Source organism: Rhinolophus sinicus, chromosome 12, assembly GCF_057876585.1.
Source record: "Rhinolophus sinicus isolate RSI-liver-muscle chromosome 12, RSI-T2T, whole genome shotgun sequence".
NCBI classification, from domain to species: Eukaryota; Metazoa; Chordata; class Mammalia; order Chiroptera; family Rhinolophidae; genus Rhinolophus; species Rhinolophus sinicus.
The window spans coordinates 27,742,933-27,766,492 of record NC_142512.1 but is presented as its reverse complement, the minus strand read 5'-3'; the positions used below and the strand labels follow the sequence as shown (position 1 = coordinate 27,766,492).

General features: G+C 33.9%; 1 protein-coding gene across 32 annotated transcripts in view; it reads right to left on the bottom strand.

Moving 5' to 3' along the window:
- BCAS3 (BCAS3 microtubule associated cell migration factor) overlaps positions 1-23,560 on the bottom strand; it is a 520,381-nt gene that overhangs the window by 330,821 nt on the left and 166,000 nt on the right. For all 32 annotated transcript variants that reach the window (XM_088802094.1, XM_074320579.2, XM_074320576.2 and 29 more), the window contains exon 14: positions 16,272-16,405. In XM_088802094.1, coding sequence (XP_088658220.1) covers positions 16,272-16,405 — 134 coding nt within the window. The remainder of the gene's footprint in view (positions 1-16,271; positions 16,406-23,560) is intronic.

Sequence of the window (23,560 nt, the reverse complement as noted above, 5' to 3'; positions counted from 1 at the left end):
ATACAGTGTGGGTGAGGTAATTACACCATCATTCACTCAACAAATATTCATTCGGTACCACGATAATGAGTACTAGGAACAAAATGGCGAATAAGAAATCATTCTTGGGCTGACAGTAGAACACGAGGAAAAGACACAGAAGACATTTGTGAAAATATAATATATAAAAGTGAAATAACTGTCTTATGTATAATATATGTACACACACAATGGAATATAATTCAGCCTTGAGAAAGGAAGCTATCTTGCCATTTGCGACAACATGGAAGGACCTTGAGCATATGATGCTAATAGAGATAAGTCAGAGAAAGACAAGAACTATACGATATCATTTATATGCAGAATCTAAAAAATAAAAAAATAAAACCTGTAAAAAACAGAGTAAAATGATGCTTACTAGGGGGTTGGGGAAATAGGGAGAGATAAGATTGATAGTGTTTAAGGGTATAAACTTGTAACAAGTAATAAACAAGCCATAGAGTTTAAATGCACAATATAATGAATATAGATAGTAATATTATACTACTATAATTATGTAATGTAATAGAAATGGCTACAACGGAAATCATATTACAATATATAAACGTGTCAAAGTAGCATGCTGTATACTTTAAATTTACACAATGTTATATGCCAATTTGTTCAATTAAAAAAGTCTAATGACAAAAGACGCTCATGTATAATATCTGCAGTGATTGGCAAACATTGCAGGTCATAGCATCTCTATTGCCTGTTGCAACTATAATATTCAACTCTGTTCCAGTGTCAAAGTAGCCACAGAAAATATGTAAATAATGAGTGCAGCTATGTTTTAAAAAACTTTATTTACAAAACAAGTGGCTGACCACAGGCGGGATCTAGGAAAAGTCTGTCACTAATGTGTATGACACTAGACAGGCACTGAACACAGAAGTTCCAATATTTTCAAATTAGCAAACTGAATTTACAATGTTTATCTTGATATCAGTCTAAGGGTGATAACTTGATCAAAATGTCCCCATGTACTTTTATACTTAAAAAGAAGCTAAGTAAAATCCAATATTGTTTTAACCATTTTAAGTAAAGCCTCTAAAAGGAAGGCAAGTCACAGATTTTCCCCATTCACCAAATGATAAACTAAAATAATTTTCCACCACATAAAACATTCATCAAACAGTGCTCAAAAAACAAGGATCCAGACAATGTAAAAGTACAGTAGAATAAAGATAAGGTATTGCTGAGGGGGATTTAACATGAAAAATGTATGTACGTGTGTACACATGTATATGAATAAGTATATATTAACTATCATTATAACAACATGAGCTACGTAAAACTCCTTAAGCAGTCAGAGAAGCCAACTTTCCAATATATGAGATCCTCCAATAAGCCTAAACTCAGATTAAAATCTTGATTAGTATTCCAGAAATATTCCACAAACAAAAGCTACAAGGATTCCTCAAAGTATAAGTATCTAAAAAAGCCTGGAACCTTTGAAACAAAAAAGAAATTTTAGTCTTATATTAAGACAAGCTACTTCATTGGTGAACTAGTGCTAGACAAAAATGACCAATACATGAATAAACCGAGTTTCAACCACATGCTGTCCATTTCAATTATTGTGACAAATGGCACATTAACAATATAAATAAAGAATCTCCTGATGGCTGACAAATTTAAATCTCAGGAATTCTAGAATTATGAATAAACAGTCATTCCACAAGTGTTTTACCTCTGTACTTTGATAACTTTCAACTGAACTGATTTACAGAAAAGCAAGAGAAAGAGAAGGGGCAGGACAAAAAAAAGTGTTAATAGCCGAAGCAACAGAAAACGAACACAATACCAAGGGAATTTAATACCATAATATCAACTGCATTAACACAAGGCAGAATCAAATATATAAAGAAAAACATCTTCAGGCTTATTGAATAATTTATGTTCCATCCACAGTGTTATCTAAAACCTTTTTCCAAAACACTTATAATCAAGAGCACTTCCTGGTCTGCCAATGAAAAGGAGTTTCCTTCTTTCATTTTAAGAATACTTCTGATATGAGGTGGTGCTAACAATCCCTATCAAGGCAGGAAGACAGAATTCCACCTAAATGCTTACTTAGAAAACTGCTATTAGAGCACTGGTTCTGCTCTATGACCTTGAAGACACATCAGGATACATAAATGAGCAGAGAAGGGTTGCTAAAGATACTAGCTGTCAAGAGACTAGAGAAAGTTTAATCCTTTAAACAACATTACCGAAGATAACAGCCTACCCACAAAATGCAAAATGATACAACTGTTGGTGTTATCCAACTAGTTGGGTGGTTTTTCATGCAGCATTAAAAACAAGAAAGACGATACATAATAGTAAACTAACAATAAAAAGATATCATCTGCATGATTTTTGGACTTCAATTTTGGAATATTTCTAGTTAAGATTTTCTCACCACAAAACAGGAGAGCTATATGACAGTTGCACCTCTGATTTAGCTCTACAGTACAAATATCATGACAAATAACATCGACCATGCTACAGATCGGGCAATTGTTATAAAAAGAAGTTCAACAAGTGAAGGTACCAAACAAGTACTGTCCGAACACCTACTCTCAAATTTAGGAAGCAAACATATTTAGATAATTGTTTTTTAAAAACACTGACTATTCATTCTCCTAAACCCAGGAACTGATCCAATCCAAGCAGATTTGGACAGCGAGGGATACACTGCATGGCCATTTTGATTTCAAACTGCTATTAAAGTGAAGCAGAGAATCCATGTGGACATGACACAAGTGCAAGTTTCTTTTAGAACAGGCTTTGGCAAACTTTTTCTGTAAAGGGCCAGATAATAAAATTTTAGGCTTGAGGGCAAAGAAGCAAAATCAAGTAGGTACTTATAAAACAAGAAGAAAAACAAATTTTGACAAAATTTTTACTGAGCATAATATTTTGTAACATAGGTCTACTAAGGAGAAGAATGGAATCGTATTTTATAGGAGATAGTATTTTGATTATTTGGAGTTCTGAGCTAGTATTATTATCATCAAATAGATTCCAATGCTCATCTATAAAAACCATTCTTAGCTTGTATGATGTCTAAAAACAGACAGAGAGCTATACATAGCTCATGGACCATGGTTGGCTGACCCGGTTTATACCATCATCAGGTGGTAAATATCGATTTGTTGGGGCATAATAGACTTTAAACCAGAAAAGACCTTGGAAATCTAAAGTCAAGGTCAAAAAACATAGTAAGACCCTCAGGTCAATAACTATCATTCTTATAGTTTACAAAACACTCCATAGTATAGAGGGAAAACTGTACATAAAGCCTTTCCATAAGGGAAATCCATACAAGACATGAGCTAGGAACATGTCTAAATTCAAAAGTAGGAAGACGCTTTGTTTTGTCTTCAAGATGAATACAGCTATATTCAATTCAATAATAATACATAATTATTGGACAAATTCATTTTAGTTTAAACACACACACACACACACACACACACACACACCACAACCCAGAGACAACTATTTCTTATTATCTTGGAAGACATTCTTCCAAACATCTCTTAATGCACAGGTGAATAGAGGTGTGTGCATACTCGTATATTTATATGTATATATGTATTTTTATATATCACATAATTACAAATGTAGATACATATACACTTGCATGTACCCACACATGTATAATTTTATATCAGATAACAATAGTAACCAATTTGAAATGTAAAATAATCTTTAAACTTTAATATTATAAAAGATAGTGAAAACATATAAAGTTTTTAGATGTCATTATAGGCTTTATCTATAGGTAGATTTACATAGTAAATATATTTACACTTACCAGCTATATGGCCATGAAAAAGTTAGTTAACAACCCTGCGTCCTCTTCTAGTTCTTCATTTGTAAAATGGGAATAATAATACATATCTCACGGGATTTTAGGTTTAATGAATTAACATATAAAACACTTAGAACAGTGCCTAGCACTTAATAACCACTGAACAAAGATATATGCCATTATTATCGTAATTATCATAACATATATCCATACTCTGCCCAAATGTCTGTTTCACTGCTACTGATGTAAACCACTGTCATATCTCTGCCAGGTTACTACATTAGGCTCTTAACTGAACTCTTAATTCAAACCACCTACAGGCAACAAAAGACAAAGGAGATAAGTCGTTCTTCAAAATTAAAAACTTGTGTGCATCAAAGTATACTATCAACAAAGTAAAAAGACACTCACAGAAAAATATCTGCAAATAAGAGATCTGATAAAGGTCCACCATCTAGAAAATATAAAGAAGTCTTTTCAGCTCAACAACATAAAGACAAATAATCCAATTAAAAATAAGCAAAGGATCCGAACAGACATTTTTCCAAAGAAGATAAATTGCCAGTAAGCTCATGAAAAGATGCTCAACGTCATTAGTCATTAGGGAAATGCAAATAAAAACCACAGTGAGATACCATACTTCATAATGAAAAGAATAACTATCAACAAAAAGACATAGAATAACAGGTGTTGAAAGGATGTAAAGAAACTGGAACCCTCACACACTGCTGGGGAGAATTCAAATGGTAAAGCCACTTAGAAAATGCCTCTAAAAGTTAGAGATTTACCATACGACCCAATAGTTGCATTCCTAGATACCCAAGAGAACTGAAAACACAATTTTAAACGAAAACCTGTACATTAATGTTCATAGCAGTATTCCTTAGAGCTCAAAAGTGGAAATAACCCGAATGTCTATCAACTAATGAATGGACAAATTGTGGTATGGCCATACAAGAGAATACTGTTCAGCCAGAGAAAGGAATCAAGTTCTGATGCACATGCTATATACCATGAGTGAAATTTGGAAACATTACACAAAAATGATAGAAGAGAGAAAAGGCTACATGTTGCGTGATTCCATCCATATGAAATGTACAGAATAAGCAAATCTATAGAGACAGAAAGTAAATGAGCGAAGTAAATGAGCGATTGCTAAGGGCTGGGGGAGAATAATGAAGAGTGGCTGCTAATGGGTACCAGGTTTCTTTCTGGGGCGATGAAAATGTTCTGGAATAAGATAGTAGTGATCGTTGTACAACTGTAAATACACTAAAAACCACTACATTGTACACTTCAAAAAGGGTGAAATTTATATATGTGTATTATGTCTCGATAAAGCTGTTATTTAAAAAAATGAAAGGACTAACTAGCTAGTTTGCTGAAAGGGAAGTTGTACAGCTTCTTTTATAGTTTGTGGTTTCATTTAACTGCCCCTTAGTTCTTAGAGATGTCTCTTGTCCTACGCTCACAGGAAGATAAGCAGCGGCTAGGAAACCTCCACTAGCATTTTATCTGTGCCCATCTTGGCGCACTTCACATCTGGGTTTGGGTTACACAAGTGACTTCAATACAATAAGGGTAAAAGGTATAACCAGATGTTCTTATTAAGTTTCCCTTCACTCAGCATAAAAATGGGACATAAAAAGAGAAAAAAACAAGCAATGAGTGTAGTCAGAGAATCCTCATTAGGACATTATCATCAATTTAGAGCTTTAAAAGCACTATTTTTCACTTTAATTTAAATTTAAATGTCAAAATTCTTTACTAATGAGATTCAAATAAAAAAATACGTAGTGCATAAATGTTTTGCAAATATATATTAGGTTACGTAATTTATTGTTCTTTAAATGGTTCCTGTATCATTTGGCATATTTTTAACACCGCACACTTTTTTCTTACTGTAATGATGTAAAATTTGGGTATGGGAGACCAATTAATCCCCTAGAAGGCTAACATATTTGTTCCTTAAAACATGCTGTAGTGGGCCAGATAGCCGGCCCGGTGTCTCAGGTGGTTGGAGCGCCGGCCTCCGAGGTCGCCAGTTTGATTCCCACATGGGCCAGTAAGCTGCGCCCTCTACAGCTAAGATTGTGAACAACAGCTCTCCCTGGCAACCAAATGCCTCAGACAGGAGAGCGCAAGGCTCATAATACCAGCATGGGCCAGGGAGCTGTGTCCTACACAACTAGACTGAGAAACAACAGTCTAGAGTGTTGAAGTGGGTGGGTGAACAGTCTGGAGTGGGTGAAGGGGTAGGCAGAACAAGGGGGAGGAAAACATACTACAGCTATTTTGCACTAATCCTAATTTAGAAAAACATTTTTGGTAACCTGAATTATGTATTTTTAAATATTTCATTGATTTAATCATGTCCAAAATTTTATCAAAACAAAACAAAAAACCCCAAATGTATACTGTATATGTAATTCACAAAACAGGTTGAATTCAAATTACATATAAAACAAGAGTATTTGAACACTAGAATTAAGTGTTATTACACGTAAGCATCTAAGATGTAGAAATCAGCATCTTACAAGGCTCTAAATTTATGTCACAAATTCACCCCAAATCCAATTAACTAATAGCAGTGATAAAAATGTAGAGATAGTTTACTATCCTAAAATCTAAAGCAGAGATTCTCAAACTTTAATGTGATAAGCATCTCGATTATTTGTAAGAAATGCAGATTCTTTGGTCCCACATTCAGAATTATGATTCAAGTATTAGGGAATGGGAGAGACATGACCAAGAAATCTGCAGTTTTAAAACACTCAGATAATGACACTGCTACTGACCTAACATCTGTAAAATGAAGCTGGAAAATATAATAAAGTAACCTGAAGTGGCAGTCCCCTTAAATTCATACCAACCTGTAGAAATTATGTAGATACTTTTTTAAAGAACGAAGTAACTCCTGAAACTAATATAATATTAAAAGTCAACTGCAATTGAAAAAAGTTTTTAAATGAAGTAATGGCAATGATTGCCTAGGGTATGAGTGGGGCAGAGGATCTGACTCAAAAGGGCAGAAGGAAACTTTCTGGGATGATGAGAATGTTCTATATCTTGACTGTAGCGATGGTTATATGGATGGAACTAGTGAATGTCAAATCGAACACCCATCTCCAACCTTCACTCCCTCACCTGACAGCACCACAGATGCTGCTTACATGCTTGCCCAGCCTCTCTTACAGCAAGTGTTGACAAAGTTATAATCAGTCAGACAAAAGCAGGACACTACCACAGGATTCTGGGAAAGTATCCACTTCCCTGACAAAAGGCATTAACATCACTGATGCTGCCCTTTCTCCCCATCTTATAGCCTTGAGTTCAGAAATGATGCCCAGAGCAGTGGCAATTAGAAAACAATCAGGAGGGAAAGAACAAAAAAGTCACAGACATTGTTGAGCAATTGTACACAAACCAGCAGCATCCTTTTTATAATATGAACCCTGGAAAAATAAACCCTGATTTGACAGCATTGTTATATGTGATTTTGTTTCTGTAGCCTAATACATGCCTAATCATTCAAAAACCCATTCCTTTTCCAAGTCTCTTTAAAAAAAGAAGAAAACAGAAAGAAGAAAAACAAAAGCAAAGAGAACTTGGATAAAAAGTCTCAAATCCAAGGGTCCTATACTTTCAGAAGCCTGTAAGAATGACAATCAAAACCATAAATAGAAGTCCCATATAGCAGCATTATTTATAATAGCCAGATATGGGAGCAATCTAAGTGTCTATTGATGGGATGGATAAAGATATCATACATATATACAATGGAATATTACTTAGCCATTAAAAAGAATGAAACCTTGCCATTTGTGACAACATGGATGGACCTATGGGGTATTATGCTAACTGAAATAAGTCAGATTGAGAAAGACAAATACCATATGATTTCACTTATATATGGAATCTAAAAACAAAATAAATGAACAAACAAAACAAACTCATAAATACAGAGAACAAACTGATGGTTGCCAGATGGGAAAGGGGTTGGGAAGACGGGTAAAAAGGGGGAAGGGATTAAGACATACAAATTGCCAGTTATAAAAAGTCATGGGGATGTGCACGTTACACACTTTAGTACAACATAGGAAATATAATCAATAATATTGTAATAACTATGTATGTTATCAGATGGGTACTATACTCATTGATGTGATCCCCTTTGTAAATTATATAAATGTCTAATCACTACGCTGTACACCTGAAACTAATATAATATTGTATGTCAAAGATAATTGAAAAATAAAAAACATTTTTTTAAACTAGTCAAGATCCAAGCCATCAGATGAAGTTCTTTAACGAAAACTTTCAGGAAAATACAGAAAAAGAAGCTACTTGCACAAGAAGTAATATACAAGTTCTAGAGGCATTCTCAACACAATACTTCAATCATTTTTTCCTTCAAAATTGATAAACACATTTTCATGAAAAATGCTGTGACTCTTAAAAACAATATGGTAACTCTACTGCAACAACGTTAATGGCAATAAAAGTTTGCTTGGGAATAAGTTACTTAGACTGGAAAAGGTAAAGACCAATGATCTACCCATATCCTCTATCCCATCTGCTTACTCCCTACACAAATCAATTCTTCATACTTATTTATTCAAAAAATATTTATGGAAGGCCTTTTACATGTTTTACACTCTTCTAGGTGCCAGAAATTCAAAAAATGAAAACTATGTTCACATTCGTAACATGTTTATAATGGTGCAAAACTGTAGATAATGCAGGTGAATGTTAAGCAAACTGTCAGTCAGGTCTACTTATAAAAGGGTAACTTGAGGAAACTGTTCAGTATCTTGATTGTGGTGGCAGATACACAAACCTACATGTGTATATTGTGATTAAACTATATGGATCTACACACACACACACACAAGTAAATCTGGTGAAATCTGAAAAAGATCAGTGGGTTGTACCAATCTTAATATCTTGGTTGTGACATACTCTAGTTTTGCAAAATCTTACCATTGGGATAAACTGGGCAAAGTGTAGACGGGATCTCTTACTACTATTTCTTCTAAGTACATATGAATCTATAATTACTTCAATAAAAACCTGAACTGAAGAAACGTGAATGTGATGCCTTGCAAACACAGACCCAGCAGTGCTAATGTAGCTGGCTCCTGCTGCAGCCTGAACGTCAGTGGAGACGACGATGAGGGGTGGCCCAACATTCCAAGGACTGAAGGGTGAAACTTGGTTGGCAGTATTGGGAAAGGGGACAGAGAGCAAGGGGCTGTTGTTGTTTTGCCTGGAAACTCACTGGACATTGGCGATAGTACCACTGCCCATGAAGAAATAAGTGGTACCAACACTGGACCCCACACGTGGCCAAGTGAGAAAAAAAGGCCAACACTCCTGTCTGTCCCCACAGTATCTTCAGCCTAGCCTCCCCTGCCACCAAGAGAAGAGACACTGTGACCACGTGGCAGTTGTCATTGGAACAACTGGCATGTGCACGTTACACACATTAGTCCACGTCTTCATAGGAGGAAAAATACCCCAGTATGAGGTGTAAGCAAAGTTCACGGTAGGGAAGAGAAGCTAAAGTGATATTAGCTTCACTTTATACGTGCACTGTTATGATAGCTCGTGTTGCTGAAAATATAATTGGTATTAATGACTTAACTGATTGTACTTGCATGCTTGTGTCAGAGGGTATCCTCTGCCCAGCAGACTGTGGGACAAGTACACAACTGACCACTAATGAGGCTTCCAGTTCCTTCCCATGTTGTACAATAGAAACAACATAACACCAGTAGTAAAAAGTTCAGGTGAAGAATTAATGGCTGCTCAAGTACTCAGAGGTGTTAGCCCAGTACAACACCGCCACCTGCCTGATCCAGCAACCAAGTACATTCCCTTTTGAGAGGGCAGCTACTGAATGGCTACCAAGTTCTTGCAACTAAACAACTGACCCATGGAGGTTTCGTGATTTTCAGACGCACAGTGGGATGTATCAACACAAATTCGATGATAAACATGGTGGGAAGGCCCAACAGGGCCTGCTAGTCAAGTGGAAATGGTATGTTCCGGAATATGTTCCAGTCTGGCCCTAGCAGCATCTTGTTTTTACAGGTACTTATCACCTAGTTCCACTGCCTGAAGTAATGCCACTGGCTCAATAGCCCCTGATTTCACAGAGTTGCCTTTAAATGCCTGATTCACTGATGGCTTGGCTACGATAGAAGGTGATGGATAGTGTCCACTACCCCGCGGCAGCTGTCAAATCCCAACAAAAACTCTGGAGGGACAAATGTAAGAACCAATCAATACGGTAGGATAATGGAAAGCTGTAACCTCTGATTTAATTGAGAGGTTGCTATAACTGTGGTCGAACCATGCCCATATGTTTACGTATTGTCTCTGGATGTACTTGTGCTACAATGAATTTTATATTGTAAGGATTACATCTCAATATAGCTAATATATGGGAAGAGAACTGACAAAAATCAGGATCATAGAGTAATGCACCTAATTGCCATGTTTAGCAAATAAAAATACAGAAAGTCCAGTAGAATTAGAATTCCAGTATAAGCGTAAGTAGGCAGTATGTGGGACACACTCATACTAAAATTTTTTTTATCTAAACTGACCATCAAATACTATCAAGTAATAATGTTAAATACCTAGATTCTTTTCTCCTTGAGAATTAAACATGTTAATCATATCATTTTGCAGCACCGCTCTGATAAAGTAAAATTAACACTTATTTGATGTGCAGATGTTTCAAAACCAAGTTTATCATTTATCAAAATTAGCATGTTAAGTACCAAATGACTTGTGTCTGCTTGAGTAAGACATCACGGAAGTGTATTAACAAAATATTGTAAGGTTTTACAACATATGACTTTACAGTTGGAAACTAGGAATATTTTTCTAACTACATATGTGCTATATGAGGAAAATTACTGTCAGATGCAGAGGATATCCCAAGTCATAGATCACAAAACAACTTAATCCAACATAATTAGATCCACATATTTGATTTTTTTTCCCCTTTGCCTGATTAAAGTATCCTCAGAGTTCTTGGAAGAATCCAGAATGACATGATTTTGAAGTACTCAAAGCCTGATAGACAGATCACATGCCATATAGATTTTATCATCAGTGTTGAATTCTCTATGTCATTCAAAATGATTTTCAATAGAAGCTTATAAAATTAATTTTATGGTCATTCACTGAGTTTCCTTAGATCTTGATATTTGGTGTTTAGAAATTCCCAAGCTCCAAAGTTACAAGGTAGGAAACAGAACAAAGTAATTTTAATAATTTCTATTTGGTTTTTCTATCTGTTAAATAGGAACAGTATTGACAGTATCAAACATTTGTACCAATAAACATTTGTCCACGTGCAGGGCACTGTTCTAAGGATGAGAGCTATGAAGACGCTTAAGCATGATCTCTATTTCCAGGTTGGATGTGTAGATAAAATAAAATGACAAATAATGTTAATGCAAAAGAGGTGTCAAAAATAGGTGTAAGTAAAAAAAAATCGGTCTAAGTGCTTAAAATATTCTAATTCTCTGATTATAGCTGAGGTAGGGCGTATCAGTGAGTAGTGAAGATAGGACAGGGATTATAAAACCAGAGTCAAGAAGTAAACTCAGAGTATATACACGCCAAGCAACATAAGGAAATATTAAATCTTTACCTAAAATGCTCATCTAATTAAAAACTTCCATACAAAAGGAACAAAAACATAGTAACTAAATATGACAGTCATCAAGTTGGTTATGCCAAAAAGTAAGGATATCGTCAAAGAATAATAGAGTTATGTCAAAGGACACAGATGCCAAGTTAATAGGCTTCAACTAGCCAAATGTGGGACATTTTGAGCATTAAAATAATGATTGAATGATATAGCACATTGAATAAAATAGGAATCTATTAAGCCAAATGATATACATAAATAAAAGAAATAATACAAAGTTTGATGAGGAATGGGATATTTACCACAGTTTTAAATTACTTGTTAACTCACTATCCACCCGGGGCACAGCACAGAGGCAGTAGACTGAAATGCCTATCTCCAGGTCTCACATAAAACAGGTATATTTGCGCACTTTAAAAGCTGCCACCTGAGGGTCCAGGTTTCAATCCACCTGCAGCTAGGTGCTGACTGAGATCCACACCACATTAACAAAAGGAAAGATAAAAATCTATGATCATCTCGATACAGAAAAATAATCTGAAAAAATTCAACATCCATTCATGATTAAAAAAAACTCTCAACAAAGTCTGTATAGAGGGAAAATACCCCAATATAACAAAGGCCAGATAAGACAACAGCTAACATAACACTCAATGATGAAAAGCAGCAAGTTTTTCCACTAAGATCAGGAACAAGACAAGGATATCCACTCTTGCCTCATTTATTAAACATAGTACTGGAAGTCCTAGCCAGAGCAATTAGGCAAGACAAAGAAATTAAAGGCACACAAATTGGGAAGGAAGAAATAAAACTGTCTCTATTTGAAAATGATATGATAGAAAACCCTAAAGACTCCACCAAAAACCGCTAGAATAAACAAATTCGGGAAAGTAGTGGGATACAAAAGAAAACATACCAAAATAAGTTGTATTTCTTTGCAATAATAATGAACTATCAGAAAGAGAAATTAAGAAAACAATCCCATTTGCAATTGCATTGAAAAGAATAAAACACCTAGGAAAGTTTAACCAAGGAGGTCAAAGACCTGTGCACTGAAAACTGTAAGACATTGATGAAAGAAATTGAAGATACAAACAAAAGATATTCCATGCTCATGGACTGGAAAAATTAATATTGTTAAAATATTCAAAATACCCAAAGCAATCCACAGATTCAGTGCAAATCCTATCAAAATTCTATTAACATTTTTCACAGAAATAGAATAAACATTCCTCAAATTTGCATGAAATCACAAAAGACCTCAAGTAGTCAAAGCAATCTTGAGAAAGAAGTAGACTGGAGGCATCACACTTCCTAATTTCAAGCTATATTACAAAGCTACAGTAATCAAAACAGTATGGTATTGCCATAAAAAGAGATGCCAAAACTAGAGCAAAACAGGCAAGTAAACAAAAGAAGGTATTACTAACAAAGAAAAAAGACTACAGCCATCACTAATATAGTTACACATGGTTTTAGAATTCCTAGCCAACATAATAAGGAAAAATAACTGAAAAAAAGTCAAAACTTATCATGACCAGAAAATATGTTCTATGTACAAAATCTAAGGAAATTTACTGAAATGCCATTTGAACATACAATAGAGTCTAGGAAAGCAGGAAGATACAAATTTGATACAAACAAAAATTTTGTCCTATAACAGCAATAACTAATTTTAAAACATAATTCCTAGATGCCAAATTTCTATACTGTAAACATGTGATTTCTAACAATATTAAAATGTGATTTCCAAATCCAAATAAAAAACTGCAGAAGATTCTTTATATAACTCAATAAGGTTACTCTTAAAATGCATCTCAGTAAGAAATTGCCAAGAATAGCTGGGAAAATTTTTGAAAATGACCATTATATCTTGTTATAAAGCTAAAGTAAATAAAATAGCATAATATTGGTGAAAGGTATTGTTTTAATATTACTTTCTATTAGAAAAATTTCCAAACATATATCAAGTATAGACTGTTATAATGAAACATCAATATCTACATTACACAGCTTCAATAATTACCACTTTGCAAATCTTGTTTATCTCTTGGTTTGTTTTGTTTTACCAGAATATTTAAAAACAGATTAGAGATATCATATTGTTTTACCTGTAACTATTTCACTATGACTTAGGATATATGTCTAACAGATAAAGACTTAAAAAACAAACTCACAATTGCAGACCCAGCAAAATTAGCTGATTAACATCAGATAATACCCAGTTCAAGGTCTATTTTCTCCAACTGTCTCAAAAAATCTCTTTACATTTTGTTTATATCAGGCTCCAAAAAAAGTTCACAAATTGCATTTAGTTTATGCATCTTAAGACTCTTGTAATAACCCTGTTTTCTCTTGTCATTTATTTGTGCTTTTATCTAACCGAAACTCTCTTACTGTTAGAGTATTTTAAAGAACATTCTACAGATCTATAAATACTTTTGTATGCATCACAAGAAACTAAGGACATTAAATTCTTTAATAGTATCTACTAAGGCAAATGTTCAAATCTCACTATTTGTATCAAAAAATACATTTTTATACTACTTGATTTGCATGAGACAGGATTCAAACAAGGTCTTCACTTCGTATTTAGATAATATTCTCTAAAATTACTTTTAACTTCTGCCACACACCCACTTTTATTTTCCCATTACAATTATTTGTTGTTAAAACCAGGTCATGTTTGTAATGAAGAACTTCCCACATTTTAGATTTGGCTAGTTGCATTCTATGGTATTATTTCATTTGCCCCTCAGTCTCTGTATTTTGTTTAAAGTGCGATTATATCTAGGGTCTGTATGTACAATTCAGAGGGCTGAGCAGCATATTTCATAAATGCTGTTGTATATATCCTATTGCATCTTATCGCAAAGCAAATGATAACTGATGTTTCACTTTGGTAATGTGAAGACTCGTCAGCTACAACCAAACACAGATGATTATTGCCTAGACTCATTGTTTCACTAGGGATAGCAACATAGTGATTCTTAAATTTACAACCCTCTTTTCAATTGAGATATAACTGACATGCAACATTATATTAGTTTCAAGTGTCCAACATAATGGTTCAATATTTACATAGTATATATTATAAAATGATCACCAGAATAAGTCGACATTCTAACTTTTTTTAAACTGGAATTCTTCAATAAAGAAAAACATTCCCAGGGTCGGTCCGGTAGCTCAGGCAGTTGGAGCTCCATGCTCCTAACTCCGAAGGCTGCCAGTTCGATTCCCACATGGGCCAGTGGGCTCTCAACCACAAGGTTGCCAGTTCAACTCCTCAAGTCCCACAAGGGATGGTGGGCTGCGTCCCCTGCAACTAGCAATGGCAACTGGACCTAGAGCTAAGCTGCGCCCTCCACAACTAAAACTGAAAGGACAACAACTTGAAGCTGAACGGCACCCTCCCCAACTAAGATTGAAAGGACAACAGCTTGACTTGGAAAAAAGTCCTGGAAGTACACACCGTTCCCCAATAAAGTCCTGTTCTCCTTCCCCAATTAAAAAATCTTTAAAAAAAAAAAAAAAAAAAAGAAAGAAAGAAAGAAAGAAAGAAAGAAAGAAAGAAAGAAAGAAAGAAAGAAAGAAAGAAAGAAAAGAAAAACATTCCCTCACCAACTATTTCATTATTTTGTTAAATTGATACAAGAAAGGTAAATGCTAGATACTTTTCCTTTAGTTATCAATTTTCAGAATGGTTAGTACACAAGAAACCTTACAGTAATGCCCAATGCTTCCTTTTTAAGTATCACTATAAACACATCATGGGTTTGTACATATTTAAGATGTTTCATTCTATTTAGATATTTTTCACAGAAATTCATGACAAACAGTATTTTAGACTATTGGGAAAGGATGGATTAGTCAATAGATGGTGCTGGGTCAACGAGTTATCTCTCAGAACAATGTAGTAGACCGGTAAATACATAACCACAGGCTCTGTGAAACAAAAGAATATTTGCTATTTTAGGCTGTTAAGGTCATATCTCAGTATCTACCAAGTGATATCAAGAATATTAAATATATGTAAAGCAGTTAGCATGATGCCTAATACAAATTCTCAGTAAATTATATCCAGATGTGTGCATTTGTGTGTATGAACACCCTCACACGTGTGTGCACAGTGGCATGCTGGGAAATGTTAAACTCTGTCTCTCTAAGGAAAAAAAAATGCTGTGATTCGTAGGGTTTGCTGATTTCCATTATGTAAACACTCCAACTGTGGATGATTTCACACTACCCATGTAACGTCACTACATCCAGAGTGGGGGACAGATGTGCATAACTGATTCTCACTAGTCACTGTGAACTGGCTCCAGTTTACCACTGAATAATATCCATATAATTATATACACTATAAAACTCAATTATTTTGTTTATATGTGAATATATATGTGTGTACATGTGTATGTCTGTGTATGTATATATGTATGCATGCACATAGAATCAAAATGCCTAGAAAAAGGTCTGGAGAGATGGATATCAAATGGATAACAATGTTTTCTCTGGAGCAAGAAAAGGTATTACGAGGTATTAAATGGAATTTTGCCTTAATATTCATTGGGTTGTTCACCTATTTATTGGGTCAAAATAGGGGAAATACTTTTTCTCTTTATTATCTGGCCACTTTATCACCAACAACACTACTTTCTCATTAAGCTCCAATGTGATATAAATAACCAGCTAGATTAAATATTACACAAAGCAAACACCTTCTGAAAGGTGTCACGTTACACAAAGCAAACACCTTCTGAAAAATATACAACTTACTTTGGCTTCAGTTTCTCCCCTGTGCAGAGTATACAGGTGATGGACAGCACTTTGTGATGAGGACCAAGGATGAGTCAGAATTTGGAAGACGTGAAAGTCATGGCCAAGGGTGTCTGTTGTGACTAGAAGCATTCCTGAAGGACATACCAAAGAAAGGTGAAAATAAACAATTATGTATGTGGATGACGTATTTTCACATAGTACTCATCATGCTTTAAAATAGTATCAAAGGAAAAAATATCACCAAAGATATAAGAAGGGTCCCACAATAAAAACATTAGAACACAGTACCTTTTTCCTATGTGAATACAAAAACTTAAGGCCATATCAGTATACAATAGTGAGAATCCTAGATGTAAAGGTTTTATGATGTTCCCATATGACTAAGAGAGAAAAGTTTGATGTGTCTAACCTTACAGAGAATTCACAAATTCACAAGCATTTTTTTTTTTCAGATCATCAGCAACTTTTTCTTTCTTTTTTTTTTTGGTTAGGTTGGTACAAAAGTAATTGCGGTTTTTGTAATTATTTTTAAACTGCTAAACTGCAATTGCTTTTGCACCAACCTAATGGTTTCACATATACAAAACAATCTACCCTGGCATAATATTTATTGAGATGCTTATAGTATCTTTCACAGAGTGAGTTTTTAATTTTGATGAGATGTCACAACTGAGAAGTCTTTGCCTAATCCAAATCATAAAAATTTTCTGTTTCCTTGTCAAAGTTCTATACTTTACATTTAGGCCTATCATCCATTTTGAGTTAATTTTTATATAAAATGTGAGGTATTAAATTAACTTTTTCACAAATGATATCCAATTGTTCCAGCAAGATTTCCTGAAGACTATTCTTTATCCATTGAATTCTTTATTCGTTATCCTTTGCCACAGATCAACTGGCTATATTTCCATACATTTTTTTTAGAAGTATAATTCTATTCCATTGATTTCTGTATTTAAACATTCCTTAATACTATACTTTCTGGATTACTGTAACTTCATAGGAAATTTTGAAATAAGTAAAGTGAGTCCTCCTTTTCTGACCTTTTCCAACATTATTCTGGCTACTCTAATTCCTTTCCCTTTTTAAACACAGAATCAGATTTTTGATCGCTACCAAAAAAAAAAAATATTCCTATGATTTTTGGGGAGTGTATTGCCTATAAATCCATTTGGGAATAATGGACATCTTAATAATATTCAATATTCTGATCTATGAACACATCATATTTCTTGATATGTCTTCTTTGACTTTTTACTTCTTGTTCAGCACACAAATTATATTTTCTTACAGCTATTATAAATGGTACGCTTTATTTTATTTCAATTATTAACTTTTCCTTGCTGGTATACAGAGATCTAATTGACAGTTTTTATGTTGACTGCATATTCTGCCAGTTCTAGGAGTTTTTATGTACTTGTAGATTACATGGAATTTTCTTTACAATCATACATGATTGTATGTTTTCTCCCTTTCCAAACTACATGCCTTTTCTTTCTTTTTCTTGCCTTACTATATTTGGGGAGGTAAACAGGAGTGGTGAGAAGCAATATTTATGCTTTGTTCCCAGTTTCAGGAGAAAGCAGTCAACCTTTAACTATGACGTTAGCTTAAGTTTTTTTAAAATGCCCTCTATCAAGTTAAGGACGTTCCTTTCTACTCCCTAATTTTCTGAGAATTTTTATAATGAATGAATGTTGGATTTTGTTTCATGCTTTTCTGCACCTGTGAAACAATTATGTGGTTTTTCTCTTTAGTCAATCAATATGGTGAATTTTAATAATTAACGATTATCAAATGTTGCACAACCCTTGCATTCCTGGATAAACTCTACTTGGCCAAAATCCTTTCTGCTATGCTGCTGGATTAAATTAGCTAATAGTTTGTTGAATATTTTCATGACTGCGTTCCTGAAATACAGGTTTGTAGATTTCTTTTCTAATAATGTGTTTGCCTGTTTTTGGTATCTCTGGTGTGAAATGTTCCTCATATTCTTTTCTAGAAATGATTGGGGAAAACTTATTCTGTGTTTCTTAAATGTGTGGTAGAATTTGCTAATAAAACTATTGGGCCTTTTTTGTGAAGATTTTAAATCTTTTTAATTTAATTTAAATTTTGTTAATTAAAAAATATTTTTTTTAATTTAAAATTTTTTCTTTGGTGAATTACTTTCCGTAACTCAAAGAAATGGTACCCATTAGTATCTGTAGGGTCTTTGGCAATGCCCAGTGTTTCATTCAAGATGTCACAAATTTGCATCTTCTCCTTTTTTTCTTGGTTAGTCTATCTAAATTGTTTCAAAGAACCCTAAATTTTAGTGTTATTAATTTTCTCTTTTCAATTTCATAAATGTCTCCTACTGTCTTTCTTCTGCTGCTATTACTATCTTCTGCGACTATTTCCTTCATTCTCCTTGCTTTAGTTTTATTTGCTTTCTTTTCTCAAGTTTCTTAAGGTAGAAGCTTAGATTAGTGCTTCAGGAACTTTATTCTTTTTCAGAGTAAGCATATACTGGTATAAATTTCCCTGTAAGCCTGCTTTAGATACATTCCACACGTTTTAATATGCTACATTTTCTTTTACATTCAGTTCTAAATGTTTTCTAAAGACTTCCTCTTTTACTCATGGTATATTTAAAGCTATGCTGTTTAGTTTCCAAATATTTGGGCATTTTCCAGGTATCTTTCATATACTGATCTCAAGTTTAATTGTTATGATAAGAAGTTAGTTAAAATGTGTTTTATGTCTCAGGAGATGATACCAGAATTGGTAACTGGTTCCATGTGCACTGGAACACATAGAGCGTTCTATAAATGTCAACTCATTCAAGTAATAGATAGTGTTGTTTGGATGTTCAACATGCTTACTCTATTACGCTATTACGGAGTAGAAGTTAACATCTCCATGTATATTTGTGGTTCTGTTTTTTTTTTGTTGTTTTCTTTTTCACTTATATGTATATGTTCCATTCGTTTTAGACCTTTTTTTTGTTTTGTTTTTTTTAGGTTCATACACATTTAGGATTGTTATGACTTCTTGTTGAATTACCTCTTTTATCATAATCTCCCATTTTAACTCTGGTATTTCCCCTGTTCTGAAGTCTACATTTTCTGGTATCGATAACCACTCCACCTTTGTTTTGATTCATGTATGCATGGTATACACTTTTCCATTTGTTTACTTTTATCATCAATATAATTGTCTTTTAAATGATATTATTTTAGACCATAATTGGAGTCTAGTTTTTTTGTTGTTTTTTTTAATTCAAACCCAGACTTGTAATTGGTGTCTGTAGTTCATTCACATTCAGTATAACTTACTGGTAGGGTTGAATTTTTATCTATCATTTTATTGTTTTTTTATTTCCTGATTGTCTCTTGGGTTTTGTTTTCAGTTCTTGCTTCCTTCCTTTCAGTATTTTTAATATCCAATTTTATTTTATCTATTGGCTTTTGGATAGATCTCTTTAAGCTTTTATTAGCTGTTCCAGGGATTATAATACACATATCTAAATCTGTGTTTGTCGGGGTGGCCGGTTAGCTCAGGTGGGTAGAGCGTGGTGCCGATAACACCAAGGTTGGCAGTTCAATCTCCGCATGGGCCACTGTGAGTTGCGCCCTCCTTAAAATAATAATAATAAATATGAATAAATAAATGTGTTTGTTCATATTTTGTCCAGAATTTATATTTGTTTTCTGTGGGAAGAATAGCTTATTAGCTTACTCTGCTATTCCAGATGTGGAATTATATTTTTTAACTCTTAAAACTGTTCTTTGTTAAAAGAAAAGATAAGAATATTAAGCACCTGTGGGAAGATAAAGTAGCCATTTAAATGGAAAGATGAAGTATATCTGAGTTTGCTATTTACATGGCTAACGTAAGGTTCAGCCATATTCACTATATTAAATTTAAAAAATACCATACTAGATGCCAGTGTCCTGGTTATTTCCAAGAGAATACATTTTAAATAATGGAAAGTGTCATGTATTGAGATCTAGTTCAAATCTATAACAGCTTATATAACATTACCTCCCAGCTTTTATAACATTGCATCTAGCTATGGTCATGATGTCATTCACATACTTTATATGCTTTCTATATTGTTGTTATTCAAACAATAAATTTCTAAAGTTGGGCATGAATGCTTTGTTGTCCTTTTGTAGACAGTATTTCTTCAGTTCTCCTACTTTTTGCTGAGTGATAGCAAGTTTGAATTATCACAATTCCACTACTATGTTTTTGATTCCAGTTTCCCACAACAAAACTATTTTGTGCACATGACAAATAATCCAATGGGAACATCATTCTGGAAATATAATAAACTTACATTTATAACATATACATATTGCTTACCTACTGAAGATAAACTTCATTTCTTTTTGAATCGTATGTCAATAGTTTACTCATAATGAGTATTCAAATAAAAGTCCCTATGAGCCAATCAAGACTATTATTGTTTTGCATATGAGTGTTCACAGATGAACACTTTTCAATATACACCTAGCTTTTCAAACTGATATTAATATCTGCTTGGTTTTTAACATATAAAACAAATTCAAATTTTTGGAGAAAGCCGACTGAAAATTTATCCTTATTATCTTCTGTGTATCCTATTTCAAAAGTGACTTTTAGAATCCAGCAATTAGCTTACTTTTCTTGACAAACTTTGAAATGATTTAAAAAAATTTAGAGAGCATGGAGGAAAGGATGAAATAGCCTGTGTACTACTATACAATCATGTGTTTTCTTTTAATATATAATTTCCTCTTTTGCACACATTCTGCTTGCTGGTAGAAATGACAAGATTTTTTTTCTAGAAAACAACTTAAAAAGCAGCTATACATAAAAGGAAAAACTCGTACAGAGTAGACTGTGGCTTGAGAACTATTTATGCAGCATCAGAAGACTAAACCAGACTCTAGCCTGGCCATAAACTGAACCCACGCCCCAAATGAGGTGCCAAGCCACAAAAAGCATTTGCGTCATCTGGGAATACAAGGAAAAGAAGGACTTCTAATTATAGGGCCTGGAAGCGGAAGCCTAGAGTGATTAGCTGTTTAGGCGCTGCTGTATGTTTATCTGGAAGCTTCCTCTCCCTCACTCTCAGCTTCAAGTTTGATAGATGAGCGTTAGCATTTGAGGGTGGGGACTGAAGCTACCGATGGTACATGGCGTTCTCCAAAATCTGAGGTAGCTGGAGACTGAACATTAAGGCTTTTGCGGCCTCATAAGAACATAAGTCTTTTTAACTGGGCGTCAGCTGGTTAGCCCGAAAGGCAAAATTAAAGAGTAGCAAACCTCCACTGGGCATATGCTATAAAATCTTGGAAACATGAGTAGGTATGTCTTTTTTGCCATATCCTATTTATAACACCTACCTAATTGTATGGTTCTTTATCACATGCACACTATGAATTGGAAGACAAATTACCAGCTATTCACACTCTCTTCCAAAAAAGACACATAAACACTGATATGCTGGGTCAAACGGAAATCTGTGGAGGAATTCAGATCATATCACTCATAAAATAATTTTATGCTTTAATATTAATTCTTGTGAATTTAATGCTTCCCATCAATACTTGTACAGATTGAAACTTCCGAAGTATTCAATTATTTCTTTTAAGTTACTAGTCAAATTTGTAAACATAAAAGCAAAGAAATGGAATCCTAGTACTGACCAAATTCTTTAAGGTCTTCAAATTACATAAAAACACAAAAATAGCAACGCCTATTAAAGTCTGATTAATAAAACCTTTAAATTGAATATAAATCCTTGAAAGCAACGGTCTCAAAGTCTCCCTATGAACAGAATCACTGTTAGCACATTTCTTAAACTGCTCAAAGGTGCTGGTAATCAAACTCTTCATTGTATTCTACTTTTGTGGTCCAGGATATATTAAGAATTTCTAAAATTTATGTTTGATAACAGAGTAAAAGGCATTGAAGTAAACAGTATCAAACAAACAAAGGACATGACTTGTTTGATCCATTCCTAAAGTTGCATATATCCAGAACCAAGATAAAAGAGAACAAAACCTTTGATATGGCTCTTACTCATTTGTTCCATGTGGAAAAGTCTCAAATCAACAATTAGTTTTCAAGCTCACTTATTTTATAACTTATTAATTCCATCCTCCTGCATTTTTAGGAGTTTGAAGTTAAATGTTCTAACATCTTTCTTTAACTAATTAACTTGTTTTCTTCCTTTCATTTTGCATCATGAAATTTTTAAAGTTCTGAAGAAATCTTTAACCATATCCAATAGGTTTTCATATAAAATGTTCTAATATTCATTATTTTCAGTAATATATTCATCCAACAGACATATAGGAAAGTGGTGCATGTCTATATGTATTCTTACTTTTCCAAATGGTTGACTATATCTCATCAGATGCCAGAATTTTTTAAATTAAATTTATTGGAGTGACATTGGTTTGTAAAATTACATAGGTTTCAAGTGTACAATACTATAATTCTAAAGTGTACAATCATCCATATATTGCATTGTGTGTTCGCCAAAGTCAAGTCTCCTTCCATCACCATATATTTGACCCCCTTTACTCTTTTCTACCACTCCCCTAACCCCCCTTATCCTCTGGTAACCACTAAACTGTTATCTGTGTCTACGAATTTTTGTTTCTTTCTTCGTCTTGTTCGTTTGTTGCTCTCAGTTTCATATCCCACATATGAGCGAAATCATTTGGTTCAGAATACTGTTTTAAACTTTATTAACCTCTATTAATGTATAATTTATATACAATAAATGCACTCATTTTTAGTGTATGACTTGATGAGTCTGACAATATATATGCACCTATGCAACTACTACCGTAATCAAGATAGAGAACCCGGGAAAAGATTCCCTTGTGTCCATTTGCAGTCCATCCCCTCCCCATCGCATGGCCCCAGGCAACCACTGATTGGCTTTCTGTCATTATGAATTAATATTGTCTACTTCAGAATTCCATGTAAATAGCATCACACAATATTTTGCTAAACCTATCTGCTGCAGGTAACAGTAGTCCATTCATTTATTTGTATTACTGAGCAGTGTTCCATTATATGGATATATGACAACTTATATATCCATTCAGCTGTTGTTTCTAGTTTTTCGCTATTATGTTTTTATTTCTTGTAGGTGACTATTTACGAGTGGAAATGCTGGGTCATATGTATGTTTACTTTATATGAAACTGCAAAAATGGTTTTCCAAAGTAGCGTGTAATATGACCTCCATAATCTCATCAGCATGTGTTATTGCCAGTCTTTTAAAATTTTAATCA